General features: G+C 45.3%; 1 protein-coding gene across 1 annotated transcript in view; it reads right to left on the bottom strand.

Moving 5' to 3' along the window:
- LOC139311826 (zinc finger protein 721-like) overlaps nt 1-21,548 on the bottom strand; it is a 144,370-nt gene extending 122,822 nt beyond the window's left edge. The window contains exons 1-6 of the mRNA XM_070936348.1: nt 20,998-21,548; nt 19,162-19,282; nt 16,272-16,327; nt 14,994-15,118; nt 12,997-14,600; nt 8,997-8,999 (exon numbers count right to left, since the gene is read on the bottom strand). Of these exons, the coding sequence (XP_070792449.1) occupies nt 8,997-8,999; nt 12,997-14,600; nt 14,994-15,118; nt 16,272-16,327; nt 19,162-19,282; nt 20,998-21,471 (2,383 nt within the window). The 5' untranslated portion in view covers nt 21,472-21,548. The remainder of the gene's footprint in view (nt 1-8,996; nt 9,000-12,996; nt 14,601-14,993; nt 15,119-16,271; nt 16,328-19,161; nt 19,283-20,997) is intronic.
- Nucleotides 21,549-21,769: the final 221 nt, after the last annotated feature.

Here is a 21,769-nt window from a genome sequence, read left to right as displayed (position 1 = left end):
GGAGAAGGGCGGCATATAAATCGAACCAATAAATAAATAAATAAGAGTAATGACTCACCTCCAGAAGTTGCGGCTGCTCCAATATTGGAAATGTCAAAGAAAAGATTGGACAGCCATTCGTCTGAAATAGTAGAGGTTTCCTGCCTGAGCAGGAGTGGTGGTGGTGAGTTGGACTGGAAGACAGACCTCCAAGATCCCTTCCAACTCCGTTATCCTGCTCTTCTCCTTAGGTGGGCCAAAGCACTTGGGAGCTTCAGCTTCAGAATCTGTCCTTCCAAAGAACAATCAGGGTTGATTTCCTTTTAGGGTTGCCTGATTGCATCTCCTTGCAGTCCCAGGGACTCCCCCACCAAGAGTTTTCTCCAAGAACCCTGACTAGAAAAATATTATACATATTTACGTACAAATTAAAAGAACAATATATATATATATATGTATATGTATATGTATATAACATGGAGCTCCAAACACAAGAGTTCCACTGAAATTTCCCCCTTTTTGTGCCTTGGCTTGTGAACCTCACAACCATTACTGACCCTGGATCGGCTGATGAATTGGCTAAAAGCTCCGACCTTCAGATTCCATCTGATGTGCTGCTTTGAACTGGAACTCTTCTAAGCCAAACTTGTTGAACTCTCTTGAGTGTGTGTGTGTGTGTGGGGGGGATTTGTTCCACTCCTGCAATTGTGGAGTTTGCAAGCTTTGTTTATGTAAAGAGTACAAAATTACCCCTTCGTGTATTTGTGGGTGCCTGGCCTGGGACAGGACATCAAGTGATTATAGTTTGTGGGAACTCTTAATCTAGGGTGATTCTCTTCCCTCACCATCCCACTTTAGAATAACAGAGTTGGAAGGGACGTTGGAGGTCTTCTAGTCCAACCCCCTGCTTAGGCAGGAAACCCTACACCACTTCAGACAAGTGGTTATCCAACATCTTCTTAAAAATTTCCAGTGTTGGAGCATTCACAACTTCTGGAGGCAAGTTGTTGCACTGATTAATTGTTCTGTCAGGAAATGTCTCCTTAGTCCTTCTCTCCTTGATTAGTTTCCACTCATTGCTTCTTGTCCTACCTTCAGGTGCTTTGGAGAATAGCTTGACTCCCTCTTCTTTGTGGCAGCCCCTGAGATATTGGAACACTATCATGTCTCCCCTAGTCCTTCTTTTCATTAAACTAGACATACCCAGTTTCTGCAACATTCTTTAGCCTCCAGTCCCCTAATCATCTTTGTTGCTCTTCTCTGCACTCTTTCTAGAGTCTCCACATCTTTTTTTACATCGTGGCGACCAAAATTGCAGTATTCCAAGTGTGGCCTTACCAAGGCTTTATAAAGTGGTATTAACACTTCACGTGATCTTGATTCTATCCCTGTTTATGCAGCCTAGAACTGTGTTGGCTTTTTTGGCAGCTGCTGCACACTGCTGGCTCATATTTAAATGGTTGTCCACTAGGACTCCAAGATCCCTCTCACAGTTACGACTATTGAGCAAGGTACCACATATAGGGTACCTGTGCATTTTGTTTTTCTTGTCTAAATGTAGAACCTTACTTTTTTCACCATTGAATTTCATCTTGATAGATAATGCCCAATGTTCAAGTCTGTCAAGATCCTTCTGTATCTTGAGCCTATCTTCTGGAGTGTTGGCTATTCCTGCCAGTTTGGTGTCATCTGCAAACTGGCAGGAATAGCCAACATTCCAGAAGATGGGCTCAAGATATAGCTTTTTTCAGAGCTGAAGAAGCTTCTTGGATGAGAAGTGAAACATCTTCAAAGAAGTCCAGTTGCCTCTTGATAAAAGCGGCACAACCACGACCTGGATGACTGAGAATCCCGATAGATAAATTTGTTAGGCGAGTTTTGCCCCATATGACTTTTCTTGCCACAGTTGTTAAGGTGGTTACTGTTAAATACAAGCATTCTTTCTTTCTTTCCTTACTTGTGTAATCCCTTCTTAGCCATGACGATGTCTGGTATCAAGGCAGGCCTTATGATGTCATAATGTAAGCTTGGTCCTTTTGTTCTTGCGTGGCAGTGCATTTAAGAAGTTGAGTTGGCATTGTGATGCCATTTTATTCATCGCTTCCTCTGCCAACGATTTTATACCTCCTGAATTTTATGCCCAGTAATTAATTTTAGACCTCAGACTTAATGGCCTCCTAGGGATGGAGTTATCCTACTGGAAATAAAGGTATTATTATACCTTTTATAATAATAAAAGGTATAATTTTATTATAGGAAGGAAGAACTTTGGACAGCTACAGTAGTGGCCAAAATTGTGGAAACCTTTTGGGAAAAATGTATTTTCTAAAACTGGCTAATAACACGACTTTTTGGGGGAGTAGTACCATAAAATTATATATCAATGGAAAGATAATTTAATCAAGAATATAATGCAATAACTTTTATGAAGAATTTGCTATTAGAACAGCAATTATAAAGAAAAGTCAAATACGTAGAAAAAATGATATATACAAAAATGATCACCATAGAAAAAAACGATACACAAAAATTATCACGTCAGTTAATACTTAGTTGGGTAACCTTTAGCATGAATTACGGCCTTACAACGTCTTCCCATGGAGTGAACCAAGTCTTTTAGTTCTGCAGCTGTTATAATGTGAAACCAAGATTGAATGATTGCTTCAATTTGTTGTTGTTAGTTGCGAAGTCGTGTCCGACCCATCGCGACCTTAACTGGGTTTTATTGCTGGGTCGTTTCTGACTAACAAGTTTCTTTAGTCGGCTCCATAGATTTTCAATTGGATTAAGGTCTGGGCTATTCCCAGGCCTTTCCAGCAGTGGAATAGGATTATCTTGAAACTCCAAAAAACAAAGTGGTGTTATTAGCCATCAAACCTCAAAAATACACTTTTCCCAAAAGATTTCCACAATTTTGGCCACTACTGTATGTTGTGTCAGCCCTGTTAGGTAGACCAAACCAGGAAATCAACTCTACAGGAAGTCAAAGATTTCCCCCCCCTGAGTTTGGAGTATTGGCAGAACCATGCAGGTTTGAATATGTTAATATTCCTTTTCTTCTCCGGTGAATCAGGGAGGCATCTCCTCAAGTCTCTTCCAAATGTTATCTCATGTATAGTGACTTAAAAAAATTTCTCCCTTTTGCCCGGATAATGATCTTGCATATTACCTCATCAAGGACATCTTCCTTGCTCATTATAGGTAACCCTTGACTTACGACATTTGCTTAGTGACAACAGCACTTAACAAGTGACTTACGATCGTTTTTCACTTATAATCATTGCGACATTCTCATGGACACATGATCAAAATTTGGATGCTTGGCAACTGGCTCATATTTATGATGGTGGAATCGTCTCGGGGTGACAATTCCCGGGGTGACAAAAAGAGCCTTGGTGGCACAGCAGACTAAAGTGCTGTTAAAGTAGCACCAGCTGCCTGCAATTACTGCGAGTTCGAATCTCACCAGGCTCAAGGTTGACTCAGCCTTCCATCCTTCCGAGGTAGGTAAAATGAGGACCCGGATTGTGGGGGCAATAAGCTGACTTTGTATAAAAAAGAACACCGCTTAGGGGGCCCCGAAAGCCCTTCTAAGCAGGTATATACAAAAGTATGAAGGCTATTGCTTAACGCATTGTAAGCCGCCCTGAGTCTTCGGAGAAGGACGGCATATAAATTGAACCAATAAATAAATAAATAAATGTGATTACTTTTTGTGACTTTCTGACAAGCAAAGTCAATGGGGAAGCCAGATTCTCTTAACCCCATTACTAATTTAACAACTGCAGCAATCCACTTAAGAAGAAAAATCGTAATATGGGGCAAAACTTGCCTAACAATTTTATCTATGGGGATTCTCGGTCACCCAGATCATGGTTGTCCTAAAGGTGCTTTTATCAAAAGGCAACTGGACTTCCTTTTTTTTTTCTTTGCAGACGTTTTGCTTCTCATCCAAGAAGCTACCTCAGATCTGAAAGGAGCTTAAGAGCCTCGGTGGTGCAGCGGACTAAGTGCTGTTAAGTGCTAGCACTTCGCTGCTAGCTACCTGCAATTAGTGTGAATACAAATCTCACCAGGCTCAAGGTTGACTCAGCCTTCCATCCTTTCGAGGTAGGTAAAATGAGGACCTGGATTGTGGGGGCAATAAGCTGACTTTGTATAAAAATGAACACCGCTTAGGGGGGCCCCGAAAGCCCTACTAAGCAGGTATATACATAAAAAGTATGCAGGCTATTGCTATAATGCATTGTAAGCCGCCCTGAGTCTACGGGGAAGGGCAGCATTTAAATTGGACTAATAAATAAATAAATAAATAAATAAATAAATAAATAAATAAATAAATAAATAAATAAATAAATAAAAAGCTTCTTGGTTGAGAAGCGAAACGTCTTCAAAGAAAAAACAGAAAGTCCAGTTGTCTTTTGAAAAAAAGCACCTTTAGGGTCGCCTAACAATTGTCTTAGCAATGGAAATTTTGGGCTCAATTGTGGTCGTACGTTGAGGACTACCTGTACACATTATTTGCGAATAAACATCATTGTGTTCTAGACCAGCAGTCCTCAACCTTTACGTTTTGGCCTGGCGGGGGAAGGGGGAGAGGAGCAGCCCGGCGCACACTTGAACCCATCGCTTGTGCCAAGTTGAAGTGCTCCCTTCATGCGGCCTGGTTCCGAACAGTGGGCCACGGCCTGGAGGATTGGGGACCTGGTCTAGAATGCAACATCTGGCTCCAGAGGGGTCCAAATCAGGAGTGGGTTTCACTTACCTTTGCTACCGGTTCGTCCGAACTGGGGCGAACCGGTAGCAACCAACCACTCGTCCAAATGGGTGGGTGGGAACAAATGATGATAATATTGTATCGTTGTGATCAAGCTCTGCCCATCGCAGGTACATACACAGGATACGGTGCTTGCATTGTGAAGGCACAATGCTATTTTCATTACGTTGATGGCAGGCAGTCCTTGCTTACTGACTGCAGTTGGGACTGGAAATCACGGGGATTCATTTAATGGCCATCATAGAAAGGATCATTTGATTTCCCCTGGTCTTAAAAGACAGAGAAGAATCAAGTTTAATTGGGGAGGGAAAATGCTCTTCTGACACATGCAATTCCTGTTACTTACATGTGCAATTCTTGTGAATTGCCAACAAAAGTTATATTTTGAGGGCTTGGGAAACCAGTCTCGATGCACAGAAAGCCCTATTAGCGCACTATCTTCTTCATCCGCCAAACCAGGGGTCTGTAACCTTAAATACTCAAGAGCCATTTGGACCCGTTTCCCACTAGAAAACATTGGGAGCCATCAAACCAGGATGGGCGTGGCCAACTCGATGTCACTCACTTCCACAGTCACAAGACACCCCCCCCCCCCTTAGCCATGCCTACCCAGCTGGTCATTAGGGCAGAGAACCAGTAGTTAAAAAACACGGGGAACCACAAAATCCTTTTGACGTGTCTCTCTCTTCTCCCTCCCTTTCTCCCTATTTCACTCTGTATCTACGTGTCTCTCTCTCTCTTCCCTCTCTCTGTATCTCTGTCTCTGCTCTGGCTGCTTCTCCCATCCCCTCCCGTCGCCCTTTTTTTTTTTAAAAAAAAAATTGATTTATATGCCGCCCTTCTCCGGAGACTCAGGGCAGCTTACAATGCGTTAAGCAATAGCCTTCATACTTTTGTATATTTTATACAAAGTCAGCTTATTGCCCCCACAAACTGGGTCCTCATTTCACCTACCTTAGAAAGGATGGAAGGCTGAGTCAACCTTGAGCCTTGGAGAGATTCGAACCAGCAGAAATTGCAGGCAGCTGTGTTAATAACAGAGTGCATTAAACCACTGTACCATCAAGGCTCTTGCCTTCTCAGGCCAGGTGAAGAGTGACTGGGAGGGGAGAGTGATGGGCGGGGCCAGCCAGTGGTGGGATCACCTGACAGGGAGCCACAGCAGAAGGCCCAAAGAGCCGCATGCAGCTCCAGAGCCGTAGGTTGCTGACCCCTGCGCCAAACCATGGCTTGTTTTAACTCTTATTTGTTAAACCCAAAAGCAGCTAGGCAGGCAAGGTTGACGTGAGTTGCTCCTAGTTTTGGGCCAGCTTCTGCTTCTTTTTCTTTCCCTTTTAGCACCACAGGCCTGGTGGCTCAGCAGACTGATAGCATTGTGATTAACACCAGCTGTCTGCAATTACTGTAAGTTCGAATCTCCCCAGGCTCAAGGTTGACTCAGCCTTCCGTCCTTTCTAAGGTAGGTAAAATTGAGGACCCAGTTTGTGGGGGCAATAAGCTGACTTTGTATAAAATATACAAAAGTATGAAGGCTATTGCTTAACGCATTGTAAGCCGCCCTGAGTCTCCGGAAAAGGGCGGCATATAAATCAAATTTAAAAATAAATAAATAAATAAATAAATAAATTCACAGGGACTCCTCAACGTACGACCATATTTGAACCCAAAAATTTCTGTGGCTAAGCAAGAGTTGTTAAGTGAGTGTTGCCCCATTTTCCTTCTCTTGCCACCGTTGTTAAGTGAATCACTGCAGTTAAATTAGTAATGCGGTTGTTAAGTGAACTTGGCTTCCCCATTGACTTTGCTTGTCAGAAGGCTGCAAAAGGTGATCCATGTGACCCCGGGACACTGCGACCGTCATAAATATGAGTCAGTTGCAACAGACATAAGCGTGAAAAATGGTCATGTCATTTTTTCAGTGCTGTTGTAACTTTGAACGGTCGGTAAATCATCATCATCATTTCACAACCCCATCATCCCATGTAGGATGGAGTCTGGGCAAGTGAATGGAGCTAGCAGAGTGTTTTAATGGCCGGATGCCTTTCCTGTCGCCAATGTGGAGTTTTGTTCAGCAGATATATTCTCAGTGTGCCCCGAGACAGAAATATCTGTGCCTCTACCTAGGATTGAACTCACAGCCTCCTGATTGCGAGGCGAGAGTTCCACCTCTAGGCCCTGCACCACTCCTTTTGAACGGTCACAAAATGAACCGTTGTAAGTCAAGGACTACCTGTGTCAGCTGCTATAATGTCAGTCATACCACGCGTGACCTCATTGCGGTATCATGACGTGTGATTTGTCCTCTTCCCACTATAGACTAAGCTTGTGCACGACACTGCCTTTTGTACACCTCCCACGAAAACTGTCACTCAAAATACCTATCTGTAATTCCATGCTTTTAGTACAAGAGATTAATCAGATTAACTATCCGAGAAGGCATACAAAAATGAAATTACAGAGAAAAAAAGGGGGAAAAAAAAACCAACCAAAACACAGAGAGCAAAAGCTGAATGTAACTCACTGGATTTCTCTTAAAACATGCATAGACTGGCACCGTTTAAACAAGAAACGCCATGGAAAAAAACAGACTGTGGCTCTAGACACTAAAGCTGAATTCTCGGCAATGAAGAAGAGCCTCTTTTTCCAAAGGCACCTGAAAGCTTGGGCCCAATTCAGGCTGCCAGTCTATCGGAGTCTCGGTTGGTCTTCTAAGACAATGGTCCCCAGCTTTTCCGGCTTGGGGACTGGCGGGAGGGGAGAGGGGATGATTTAATGTGAGCGGCAGGCGCACGCACAACTCCATTTGCGCAAACGGAATTGCATGTACGTGCTTGTTCGCCCGCTGCTTGCGCAGCCCGGTTTCAAACCCTGGCCCCGGGGTTGGGGACTCCTAATCGATTCACACCTCTCTTCTCCAATTTAGTGCCTCACCTGAGCGGATTCCTACAATGGGGGAGAAGTTGCTTAAACATAGGATTACTACTCTACTTTTCCAATTAAACCCACTTTTCTACACATCTAACCAAAGTTCATCAACAACATAGGGCTGGGCCCCGAGAAAAGAATCAACAGTTTGTTTCGAACGCAGAACCGGCCACCGTGTTTCAGAAGTTCTGCCAAACTCAGCCACAGTCTAGCAGTAACAAGCTCTTAAGTGCTTCGGCTGTTTGGTTTGGGGCGAAGCAAAATCCGGACAGGACAAGCTTGAGTACGTCCGATGCACGTCGGTCCTTCTCGGCATGACGTCTCCCACCAGCTCCAGCCTGCAACTTCTTTCCTTGCCACTGATGTCCTTAGGTGATGCCTCCCACTGTCCGCCCTGCTTTCTTCCCCACCTTCCCAGGCCATCATCATCCTCCCCATTAGACCACTTTCATCTGGATCAAGTCTGTTCAGGAGGGACAAAATGGCCCCATTTTGTTTCTGCTGTGCCGTGGTGGAATATAGTTCAGAGTCACAGGATGAAGAGGTTTTTTTTTTCATAAAGACCAAAGAGACAACATGAGAGGTCCTTGGTGCTCTCTGAGCTTGTTTTCTTGCAGGCATTTCAGTATCCAAACTAGGTAAAATCATCAGTGCTAGTAAGGAATGGGGTTTGCTGACAGTTGATATTCCGGTGGCTTGCCCTGTCAATGTTGGTGGCAGTAGTATTAGAGATTCTTTGGTTGGGCTGTTTACTGTTAGCTTCTTCGGCCGTTTCTTGATTGGGGTATCGTTTACTTCTTGATTGTTGGTCTGATAGCAATTGCAATAGCACTTAGACTTACATACTGCTTCAAAGTGCTTTTACAGCCCTCTCTAAGCGGTTTACAGTGTCAGCATATTGCTCCCCCAACAATCTGGACAATCTCATTTTACCGACCTCGGAAGGATGGAAGGCTGAGTCAACCTTGAACCGGTGAGAATCAAATGTCTTAACAGTCGGCAGAATTAGCCTGCAATACTGCATTCTCACCATTGCAGCCGCGTGAGCTGTCGTGGGTGCACCTAGGTACACCCACATTTCATCAATTCTCCGCGAGCTGCACTGGCTCCCTATTAGTCTCTGGTCACAATTCAAGGTGTTGCTTATTACCTTTAAAGCCCTTTAAAGCCCGCCTTCTACCGCATAGCTCCCAGCGACCGGTAAGATCCCACAGAGTTGGTCTCCTCCGGGTCCTGTCAGCTAAACAGTGCCGACAGGCAGGCCCGTGAGGGAGGGCCTTCTCTGTAGCTGCCCCAGCTCTCTGGAACCAGCTACCTCCTGAGATCCGGACCATCCCCACCCTATTGGCCTTCCGAAAAGCGGTGAAGACCTGGCTCTTCCAGCAGGCCTGGGGCCGTTGATCTCGCTGTTGCAATCTGGCGAGATCCGGCCATGAATGGTGTGAATGGGCTTTAATTGTTTTTAATGTTTAATGTTTTTATATATGGTTTTTAAATGCATTGTAAGCCGCCTTGAGTCTTCGGAGAAAGGCGGCATACAAGTTGAATAAATAAATAAATAAATAAATTGCGCCACCACGTTATTAACCTTGGAGTTAATATTGACTTTTGGAGTTAGTAAGTCCTTGGACCATTAACTACAAGGTTAACATCAGACCAACAATCAAGTAAACAATACCCCAATCAAGAAACTGCCAAAGAAGCCAACAGCAAACAGCCCACAATCTCTAAGAGCACCCCCACCAACACTGACAAGCCACCAGAATATAAACTGACAGCAAACTCCACTCCTTACTAACCACTGATGCTGTTACCAAGTTTGGGTAATGAAACGTCTGCATGAAAACAAGCAAGCTCAGAGAGCACCAAGGACCTTTCATTTCAACCCTAAACTCCAAATATTCTCCTTCATTAGAGACGAACATAGCTTAGAAGATCTCTGTCTCTAGATGAGTAATAATGAGAAACTAATTAGAAGCAACTCCTCCTGTGGTGTCATTGTGGGCTCCTTGGCTGGATATCAATCAGAACACTTATCTACGTAAGTGTTCAATATACTCTGCCAGGGGTGGGGCACGATGGCCCTTATGATTTTGTGGACTTCAACTCCCAGAATTCCTGAGCTACCCATGCTGGCTCAGGAATCTTGGGAGTTGAAGTCCACAAGTCATAAGAGCCGTGGTGGCGCAGTGGTTAGAACGCAGTACTGCAGGCTACTTCTGCTGCCTGTCGGCTGCCTGCAATTCAGCAGTTCGAATCTCACAGGCTCAGGGTTGACTCAGCTTTCCATCCTTCCGAGGTCGGTAAAAATGAGGAGCCAGATGGTTAGGGGTGATACGCCGACTCTGTAAAGCACTGTGAAGCAGTATATAAATCTACCGTATTTTTCGGACTATAAGACACACTTTTTTCTCTCCCAAAAGGGAGTGAAAATGTGTGTCTTATAGATTGAATATTGCCAAAGCCCCACCCGCCTGCTGGGCGTTTTTTGGCCTCTGCACACCCTGTTTTCGGGCCTTTTTCAGACCCATTTTTGAGACTTTTTCTGGCCCGTTTTTGAGGGGTTTGGGGGCCCGTTTTTTCCGAAAAAAATGGGCCGAAAAAAGGCTGAAAAAAAGGCGGCCAAAAACATTTTTTGGTTGTTTTCCTTTTCTAAATTTGGCTGTGTCTTATAGTCCGAAAAATACGGGTGTTATTTTTATTGCTAAAGGTCCCCACCTCTCTGGTAGAGGACACTCTGCCTTCAATCTCTTCCTGAATATCAAAGGTCCCCAAGTGACATTTTCTCTTTGCTCTCTGTGAAGGAGCCTCTCCTCCTCCTGCAGCCCTGGACTATATGCCATCACACGTGCACAGATCAACACACCTCATAGAGTTGTTACTTTGATGGAGGCACGGCCCGCTCAAAAAGAGCTCTTCCCATGTAGATCCGTGCTCTGCACATCCCTATGATTTTATCGAGAGTTAAATCCAGAGAAGCAGCATTGTAGCATGGCCCAAAAGGATCTGCAAGGAAAACTGCCGTGAGATGTTAGCAGCGGTGGAAGCGACCCGCAGGGAAATAAAAGTTCCCTTTTTGCAGTTTGTCAAACGATGCAACGCCCATTGTTCAGGCAGATGGTTTGTCTCGCTGCCACCACTAAAAAGGCCCTGCTGCTTGGATCCACCCATGACCCCCCCCAAGTCTCAAAGGGGCGCGAGTGCTCCTAAACGGTCTGTGAGGATAAGATCGACGTCCACACAAAGAAGGGAGCCTAGAATGATGAGTGGGAAACACAAGTGGGAGAAACCCCAGAAAGGATGATCCATCCAGCCTGGTCGAGTCATTGGGTTTGGGGACGATTGTTCCCCCCAAAATGTTTCCAAAGTCAGCCTGGAGGAAGAGGAGATGAACGAGAAGAACTAGATCCAGAGAGGCTAAAGCAGGGACAGCCAATCTTTCAGGGTTTAGCAGTCACATTTTGGAATGGTTGCAATGCATTGTGGGCCCGTTGCAAAACATCAGTCCGAGGATGCGCCATCACACTTCCAAAGAAGGACTTCCTGGCAATTCTGGGATTAGACTATGCAGGAGAGACCCGAGTTCAAATCTACCTTCCAGCACAGAAACCCGCAGCTGATGTTGAGTTACGACATCATACCAAAGGCCTTGGGTACCTGCATACTGATGCCAGAAGCAAGTATGTTAGCGTTGAGGTTTACACTAGGACACGGCTACAGGTGTTTCCCCCCCGCCCACTTCCACCTCCATTTTGTGGGCTCCTATGAGAAAAGAGCAATGTTTAGGATTAGACCAGAAGGGAAAGATCCGAGTTCAAATCCACCTTCCATCGTGGAAACCTTCTGGTTGATTTGGAGCTGGTTACCTTGCCGAATTTTGCTGAAGCGACATCCCATCAGGGAGGCTCCAGGATCAAAGGCGGGATATAACCCTAATTTTTTTAAAAATACAATAAACGAATTGGGAACACCCACAAAATTATCCCCCTCCACTCCAGCAATCTTGAATGTTGTTGCATTTGCTACAGAGAGTAAACAGGAATCTTGCACACCGGTTCTGCTTGCTGGAAGCCATGTTTTCTTCTTGAAATTCTGTGTCTGGAAGACTTGGTGGTACTGAGCCGTGATGTTACAGTGGTTAGAATGCAGTACTGCAGGTTACTTCTGCTGACTGCCGGCTGCCAGCAGTTCGATTCTCACCAGCTGAAGGTTGACTCAGCCTTCCATCCTTCCAAGGTCGGTACAATGAGGATCTAGATTATTGGGGGCAATATGTTGAGTCTGTAAACTGCTTAGAGAGGGCTGTAAAGCACTGAGAAGCGGTACGTTACTAAGGACTCTCAAAACTGGAGAGTCAAGCATTTCGGCTAGTAGACTGAGGGAGACTTGGTGGCCAAGGATCAGAAGATACCTGCGATCCCTGTCTTACAGAAATAGGTCAGACAACTTTGATTATGATGAGATATCCTTAAATCATAGAGCTTTAGAAGTTCAATTTCGTAGGAACCCACAAGGGATATACTATGGATGAGCAGTCCTAAATTCCTAGCATCATCATCTTTTAATGACCCCATAATCCCTTGCAAGGTGGAGTGTGGGAAACTGAACGGAGCTAGCAGAGTGTTTAATGGCCAGATGCCCTTCCTGGTCGCCAATGCGGAGTTTTATTCAGCAGATATATTCTCAGTGGGCCCAGAGAGAGAAATATCTGCCTCTACCTAGGATCGAACTCACAGCCTCCTGATTATGAGGCAGGAGCTCCACCTCTAGGCCACCGCACCACTCCTCCTAAATTCCTAGCATATTCCTAGCAAACCTACGATAGGGGATCCTTGAGTCGTCATCTCCAACTGAAAGACCTCTGCAAAACTCCAGGCATTTCTACAGATCCTCTTGCGTCTCTGGTCCTCATTGAGAAGCAAGATCACTGCACAGAATTAACACTCTTTCCTTCTCGCTCCAAGAACTCAAATTAGGGTCCGATGATCACTTAGATGTGGCGCGAGCTGAAGATTCAAATCCAGTTCCCAGTCCTCGAACGCGGGGCTGGCAAAAGAAGGCATCAGAAACACTGGACAACCACAATGGGCCAACGCACCCAAAAAAAAAAAAAGCACACACAGAAACATATATCCATATCTAATGCAAAGAAATGGCGTCCGTGTTCTACACAAATTTCTTTCCACAATGATTTCTATAGTTTTTCTCTGAAATCCTTCCACGATAAGGGCTCCTTCATCCTTCCGTCCCCACATAAAAAAAAAATCCAAAACCAGAGTCATTGTCATACTCCTAGCATTTATATCCATCTTCACCTGCGTGGATTCTTTGATGCAAAGTCAGGGAATATGCCCAACAGAAGCTCTTTCCACATTCCAGGCATTTAAATGGCTTCTCTCCGGTGTGAATTCTTTGATGGCAGCTGAGGTATTTGCTGGTGCTAAAGCTCTTCCCGCACACCAGGCATTTATACGCTTTATCCACAATATGGATCCGCTGATGGCAAGTCAGGTACCTGTTAGTGCTGAAGTTCTTTCCGCACACTAAACATTTGTATGGTTTCTCGCCGGTGTGGATCCGCTGATGCGAGGTAAGGCTGGTGCCTCGGCTGAAACTCTTCCCGCACTCCGTGCATTTAAAGGGTTTCTCTCCCGTGTGCGTTATCTGGTGCAAGGTGAGGGAGTTAGCCCAACAGAAGGTCTGTCCGCACTCCAAACATTTGTAAGGTTTCTCTCCGGTGTGGATCCTCTGATGGGAAAGGATGTACTTGCTTGTCGTGAAGCTCTTTCCGCACTCCAGGCATTTGTACGGCTTCTCTCCCATGTGGATAGCCTGGTGGGAAATAAGGCTCGTGCGTCTCCGGAAGGTCTTCCCGCACTCCAGGCATTTGAAGGGTTCTTCCCCCGTGTGGATTCGGCGATGTGAATTCAGGCACTGGCGTGTAATGAAACTTTTCCCACAGTCCAAACACTGAAAGGGCTCCTCCCCGCGGTGAAGGCGCTGGTGGTAGCTGAGGCTGGTGCTGTGGACGAAGCGCTTCCCGCACTCGGCGCATTTGTACGGTTTCTCTCCTGTGTGGATCCTCTGGTGGGACATGAGGTACTGTCGGGTACTGAAATTCTTCCCGCACTCCAAGCAGGCGTGTGGTTTCACGCCGGTGTGACTGCGCTGGTGGTAGGTCAGGCTTGTCCTGTGACTGAATCTTTTGCCGCACTCGGGACACTTGTAGGGCTTCACGCCGGTGTGGTGCTGCCGGTGGTAAGTGAGGCTGGTGTTGTGGATGAACCTCTTGCCGCACTCTAAGCATTTATATGGCTTCTCCCCCGTGTGGATCCTCTGATGGGAGGAAAGGCTGGTGCTCCTGCTGAAAGTTTTCCCGCACACCAGGCACTTGAATGGCTTCTCTCCCGTGTGGACGATCTGGTGTAAGGTCAGGGAATTGGCCCAGCAGAAGGTCTCCCCGCACTCCAGACACTTAAAGGGCTTCTCCCCGGTGTGGATTCTCTGGTGACAGGAGAGGTATTGCCTGGTGCTGAAGCTCTTCCCGCATTTGGCGCACTTGAAGGGCTTCTCCCCAGTGTGAACTCGCTGGTGGCAGCCCAGATACTGCCTAGTGCTGAAGCTCTTCCCGCACTCCAGGCATTTGTAGGGCTTCTTGGTGGTGTGGCTCTCCCAGTGAGCGATCAGGCTCGACTGGCAGTCGAAGGCTTTGCCGCACAGGAGGCATTGGCTCCATTCGATCCCGTCTTCTATTTTTTCGCGGACCGGAAGCTCGTAGAATTCGGTGTTGTAAGAACCTGGAGATTCATCCTTCACTCTGCCGGCTTCGGTGTTTGGTCTCTGCTTGTCATCCTTCTCGCTTTCAATTTTTCCGAACAATATCTCATAGATTTCTCCGTTTTCACTGTCTGGCCAGTCACTTCCTGGCAGGAGGGAAAAACAAAAACATTTTTTGTAAATTATAAAATGAAGTCTGACATTCTACATTCCATCCATCCATCCATCCATCCATCCATCCATCCATCCATCCATCATCTAATCTAATCTAATCTAATCTAATCTAATCTAATCTAATCTAATCTAATCTAATCTAATCTAATCTAATCTAATCTAATCTAATCTGGCAGCCATGGTGCTCATAGTGTTGGGCTGGACTATATGCAGCCAGAGGCTGCTTGAAGTGTGTGTGATCACTTTGCTCTGGGACTTGCCAGAAACGTGGGAGCGTTTGGGGAAATTTGGAGCACAAAAGGAGCGGTTTGAACTGGCAGCTGCCTATGTTACCTCTGTGCTGTGCCCCGGGTCATCACACTTACCCAAAGAGGAGGCAATACCACTGTTCTCCGCCATCACATCTCTGTGTAGGGCTCTTTGGTCTGGATCCAGCAGCGCCCACTCCTCCTCGCTGAAAGTCACAGAGACTTCCTCAAGCATCACCTAAAAAAGCAGCAAATGTCAGCTTCGTACAATTAAAGCATTAAAACATTCCTTAGCAAAGTCCAACGGGGGTCTTCAAGATCCAGTGGGACAGAACACGAGCCCCCTTGGTCCTTGGAAAGGGTTCTTTAGGGATCTCCAGGTAGTCCTCGACTTACGACCACAACCGAGCTCAAAATTTCTGTGGCTAAGCAAGAGAGTGGTTTAGTGAATTTTGCCCCATCTTGCTTGTCACAGTTGTTAAATGAATCGCTGCAGTTGTTAAGTCGGTAACATAATTGTTAAGTGAATCTGGCATCCCCATGGACTTTGTTTGTCACAAGGTCGTAAAAGGGGACCCTGTGACCCAGGGTTGAAATGTAAAATCTGTTACTACCGGTTCTGTGGGCGTGGCTTGGTGGTGGGGGTAATGTGACTGGGTGGGCGTGGCCAACTTTTTTTTTTTATTTTATTTTTCAAAGCGTTTTTTCTAATGCTTTGAAAAGCCGCTCTGCCGATCAGGAACTCAGCTGGGATCGTCAGAGAGGCTCTTTAAAAAATGCCTCTCTGCGGATCAGGGAACTCAGCTGGGAACATCAGAGACTTTTCAAAGCATTTTTTTTACCACCTCTTCAGACAAGAGGTTGCAGAACAAAATACTTTGAAAAGCCTCTGATGATCCCAGCTGAGCCGCCCGATCATCAGAGGCTTTTTTTTTTTTTACTTTTAAAAGCATTTTTTCATCGGAAGAGGTTGTAGAAAAAATGCTTTTAAAAGTTTTTTAAAAAAGCCTCTGATGATCATGCGGCTCAGCTGGGCATGGTGGGGTGGGGGGCACAGGGATTTTTGCTACCGGTTCTCCGAACCACCCGCCGCCATCACTACCGGATCGGGCAATCTGGTCCGAACTGGGAGCATTTCACCCCTGCCGTGACCCCATAATACTGCAACTGTCATAAATATGAACCAATTGCCAAGTGTCTGAATTTTGATCACATGAGCATAGAGATGCTGCAATGGTCGTGTGAAAAATGGTTATAAGTCATTTTTTTCAGGGCTGTTGTAACTTTGAATGGTTGTAAGTTGAGGACTAAGTTGTATCTGACAGCAGAAAATTCTTTCTAATCCAAGGAGATGACTCCCAAGTTATCTTTCTGACTGTTTATTCCCTTACCTGATCCAGCTGTGAGGAAGGTAGGTTACATCCAGTGGCCAGCTGTGGTTTGTTCCCTAGGAGAGAGAGAGAGAAAAAAAAATGCAAAGATGATTTGATTTCTGGGATCTGGAAGGCAAACTCAGTGTAAAGGTTCCAACTGATGAACTGAACCAAGCAAGCACTGTAGAGACAATCCAATCTCTTAATGCAAAACTTTATTGAGAACATCATTTCGGCACAGAATGAAAGCAAAACCAGCTCTGGCTGATTCCCGGGCAATTCCGTATAATTAAAGTATAGAATCCTCTTCCCCCCATTAGTACAGGTCACATTGTCCGATTAGGTGTCCAGGTGTTGCTATGGGAAAACCTCCACGACTCTGGCAGACACCTGATGGAATGTCCTTGGTTCCCATGAGATAGTTTATTGTTTTGGTCTGGAACGCACATTCCAATCTCTCCCTCCCTTTTCCCCTGGTTTGTTGGTAAGCTGTGAAGCAGTAAAAGTGAAAGCAGCTGAATACAATTCGAAGCTCAACACTCAGGTTCTACGATGAAGGTAGAGAAATGTCGATGAAAGTCCACCTTCAATAACCCTCATGTCCTTCTGAGAAAGTTCATTGGCATCCTTCAGTCTCAAGAGACTATGGTATTGTGCTCTGGAAAGAGGTCCTAAAACAGCATCTAGTGTGACTAAAAAGGCCAATTCGAGAGTGGCAATCCCTTCCACACTGAGGGCAAATACATTCTGTCCCCTGCTCAGCCCCCAGATTTTGCTGGTTCCGGGACTGCCTCTTTGTGTCAGCCTGCCGAACAAGTGTCTCTTCGAATTGGAGAAGGCCATCCTGCGTCTTTAGCCTCCAAGCTGAACGATCGGAGGTCATTCTGAGAAAGATGGGGCCAAAAATGCTTCATCCTTTCCCACAATAAGTTTGGGAATGGGGCTGGGTGAAGCAAGAGGGACCATCTCAGTTCCTGCCAGAGGGCTTCTGTGCCCAAGAGGTGTCTAGAATCTGGTTTCTTCACTCCTGGTCCAGTACCTCCACCCATATCCCACCCTGAGGTTCTCAAACAGGGACCAATTCAGGTTCTCCAGGGAGCTTCTGCAGTTTAGAGGAACCAGAACTTGGTTCTTCCCACTTCTAGTCCAGCCCCTTTCTCTTCCACACTGTTTCTCCCTACAATAAAGAAAATCCAGGGTTCTGCAATGGTTCTCTAATTGGGCAAACATGTTTTAAAAACCCTGATGTCTTTTGTTTTGAGGGGTTTAAAGGGCAAAAACCGTTTGCTTTTGCTTGCTTTTTTCAAGAGGCAACTGAACTTTCTGGTTTTTCTTTTCCTTTTTTTTTTTTTAAAGACGTTTTCGCTTCTCATCCAAGAAGCTTCTTCAGAACTGTGGCTCATGACCATTTTTCACACATTCTTCAGAACTGAAAAAGCTTCCTGGATGAGAAGCGAAATGTCTTCAGAGCAAAACCAGAAAGTCCAGTTGCCTCTTGAAAAAAAAGCACCTTTGGGATGACTATGTCTATATAGTGTTTTTCAACCTTGGGCACTTTTAAGGGGTGGGCTTCAACTCTCGAAGTTCCCTCAGCCAGCATTCTGAATTCATCGTTCATCATTCCATGCTGGCTGGGGGAATTCTGGGAGTTGAAGTCCACTTGTCTTAAAGTGGCCATGCTTGAAATACATGAATCTAAACCAACCCAATAAAATACATTTATTTCCTTGTCATCCCATGTTTTCTGTCTGGGAAAAACAGCATTCCACTTTTGCCATGAGAGCTTTTTATGATCCTGACTATCTTACCATGACAGTCCCAAAGATGTTTTATCCATTCCCCACTATCCTGTCAGAGCTGAGGAAGCTTCTTGGATGAGAAGCGAAACGTCTTCAAAGAAAAAACAAGGAAGTCTAGTTGCCTCCTGAAAAAGCACCTTTTTGGGACAACCATGATCTGGATGACTGAGAATTTCTACAGACTCACCATGGGGGGAATAGATTTGAAACAAAACAGATTGGATAAATTATTAGAATCTAAAGAAGGGAAATTAATTTCGAAAATTTATAAATACTTACTTGAATATGATTTGGCAGAAGAATTAGTTAAAGGGCAGATGATAGCATGGGTGAGAAACATTGGGCACAGTATACAGCTAGAAGAATGGGAAAGAGTGTGGGAAACTAACTACAGCATGACAAAATCGGTAGCCTACAAAGAAAATCATTATAAGATGTGGTATCGATGGCATCTGGCCCCTGCAAGATTAGCGAAAATGTACCCAAATGTAAATCCGACCTGTTGGAAGTGCAGAAAAACACAGGGAACTTTTTACCATGCTTGGTGGCTCTGCCCGGTAATTAAGAAATATTAGAACAAGGTAAGGATATGGATAAGAGAAATAACAGATTATGAAATTGAATTAGAACCTGAGATTTTTCTATTAGGCATGATTAAAAAGAACATCCGAAATGACATAAAATATCTAATACTTCATATAATCACGGCGGCAAGATTAGCGCTAGCACAATTTTGGAAAAGCGATCGACTGCCAACTGACCAGGACCTAATACAAAAAATATATACATGGGCAGAAATGGACAAACTAACTTTAGAGTTACAGGATAAGGAGGACTCTAAATATTATGCAATATGGAATAGATGGTACCAATGGATAAACCAGAGGAAAGGAAATGGGTAGAGATGAATTTAGAAGACAGGGAATTTCTATAGACTCACCATGACAGCCTTTTCGGGAGAACCCTTGCAAAATATGCCCCCAATTTCAAATAGCTGTCTAACCCAGCTTTACGTTTGCATTGATTCAGAACAGAAAAGCGCTTGGTATAATTTTAGTTACGCTTACCAGCAAAAAGGCAAAACTGGAAAATAGCCTCCAAGCACTTACCTAATGGAATGGCAATCTTGTCCACTTCTTGCTTGATCCGCCTTACAGGTGGCTTGGGATGAGGCCCTTGTGCTTTTTTTCCTACCCTGGGAAAGTTGGTGGGTTCTGCCACAACTTGGTCCTTCAAAAGAAAAAGAAAATGATAAACCCTCAAAGACCAAAGAGAAAGACGAGAAAAGAAATACAGGTAGTAGGAATAATGGATGGAAACTGATCAAGGAGAGATTCAATCTAGAAATAAGGAGAAAATTTTCTGACACTGAGAACTATCAACCAAGGGAACAGAAGTTGCCTTCGGACGTTGTGGGAGCTTCATCACTGGAGGCTTTCAAGAAGTGATTGGACTGCCATTTGTCAGAAATGGTATAGGGCCTCCTGCTTGGGCGAGGGGTTGGACTAGATGACCTACAAGGTCCCTTCCAACTCTATTATTCTGTTATAGTCCTCGACTTGGAACAGCTCATTTAGTGATTGATCAAAATTGCAACGGCTCTGAAAAAAGTGACTTATGACCATTTTTCATATATATGACTATTGTAGCATCCTGTTGTGGCCCGTCAGCGGCCTGTGCGGATTGTAGTTGATTCTAACAGCGAGGAGGCTGGTGTGGTGTTGCGCCAGCAGCCTGTGCAGCTGGCACCCAAGTCAGACAATGAGGAGGCTGGAGAAGATGTGGTGCCAGAGGCAGGGGATTCAGCCAGGGCCTTCAGAACCTCCAGAAGCTCCTTTAAGTGAAGAGGACAAAGAGGAGGAGCCTCTTCTCGATGCACGGATGCGCAGAGCTGCCAAAAGGCAGGAGTGGCTCCTCAGGAGGAGGTCTCCTCGAGAGTAAGGCTTGGGGCTAATTGGCCACTCCCTTAGCCTATTTAAGGAGGAACGCCGACTGAAGCAAGTTGTAGGGAACAACTTTAGTTCACTCTACTTCGCGTCTGGATTCTCTGCAAAATTGCTTCTGGGCTTTCTGCCAACCTTCGTAAGATTGTGATTACTTTATCTTTGGTTTCTTGTAGGCTGTTAAGAAAGTTTATTAACAGCCTTTGTTTTGAAAAAGACTTGAGTTATTTTTAGTAAATTAAGTTTTGTACAAACTTTGTGTGTGCTGTGTTCTTTGGGATCCGTAGCTGGGGCAGAACACATCCCTATGGTCCCATAATCAAAATCCACCTTCTGACAAGCAAAGTCAATGGGGGAATCCAGATTCACTTAACAACCGTGTGACTAACTTAACAAATGCAATGATTCACTTAACAACAGTGGCAAGAAAAGTCGTAAAATGGGGCAAACTCACTTAACAAATGTTTCACTTAGCAACAGAAATTCTGGGCTCAATTTTGAGGATTGAGGATTACCTGTAGCTGAAAAGAGGGGGGGGGGAAGTCTGGTTGAATATTCACCATTAATATTGTAACTTGTTTACATGTCCTTGACCTACACCCAAAAATGGAGCCCAGAATTTCTGTTGCTAAGCAAGACAGTTGTTAAGTCAGTTTGGCTTCATTTTATGACCTTTCTCACCACAATTGTTAAGTGAATCACTGCATATGTTAAGTTAGCTTCCCTGTGGAACGACTTGCTTCGAGACGTTGTAAATGCTCCAACACTGGAGGTTTTGAAGAATAGATTGGACAACCATTTGTCTGAAATAGTATAGGGTCTCCTGCCTGAGTAGGGGGTTGGACTAGAAGACCTCCAAGGTCCCTTCCAACTCTATTCTATTCTACTCTACTCTACTCTACTCTACTCTACTCTACTCTACTCTACTCTACTCTAAAATGCAGTGAGCAGAAAGCAGCTGAGGGTATGATCAAGCAAACCATCTCAAGGCTCTGTTCTCACCTGCTGCCTTTTTTCCTCTGCTTGGCTCAGCAGGAAGCCTTCGGCCAAGGCCACCGCCTGGGAGCTGGTCTCCGCCTTACATTCCCGCACCCAGTTCTTCATCTCCGGGGGCAGGACGGCCAGGAACTGCTCAAGGATCACCAGGTCCAGCATCTCAGCTTTGGAGTGCATCTCCGGCTTCAGCCACTGGTGGCAAAGATCGTGCAGTTGGCTGCAAACCTCTCGGGGACCCTTCGCATCCTGATAGGCGAACTGCCGGAAGTGTTCTCGCCGGACATCGGAACTGGGCAGGTCCTTGATCGGGACCTTCTGCACCTCAGGTTCTCTGCTGCTCAAACCCCGGAGACGATAAGGAGTCTTTTTGGCCTCTGGGCAGGCTTTCTTCTTCCCCGATTTCTTCTCCGATCTGTGATCCAGCTCGGCTTGTGATGCGGCCATGTTTGGCCTGTCCTGCAAGGTCACTTCCGACGGCATAGTTCAATGCTTTCTCTTCCCGACAAAGACTGGCCCAAACAGGAGGGGTGCCGAGCCCCCAAAGGGCTTGGATGGACCCTTGTAACAGAAGACGCTGTTATGCAGCCCAATTGCAGCTCCTCTACCTGCAGACAAAGTGAAAAACCATGACCTGATTCACATGTTGCAGGTAAAAACCTTAACCTCAAGTTAGCAAAAGACGCTGCGTTCACATGATCTGCCTGAGCAAAGAAATCACACAATGGCTTACCGGGGAGGGGGAGGGGTAAGCCTTTTGAAATAACAAACTGGGGAACTT

This window comes from Pituophis catenifer, unplaced genomic scaffold, assembly GCF_029215685.1.
Source record: "Pituophis catenifer annectens isolate HBS135680 unplaced genomic scaffold, rPitCat1.0.hap2 SCAF_2, whole genome shotgun sequence".
NCBI lineage: Eukaryota > Metazoa > Chordata > Lepidosauria > Squamata > Colubridae > Pituophis > Pituophis catenifer.
This window is presented reverse-complemented; position numbering and strand designations above follow the sequence as displayed.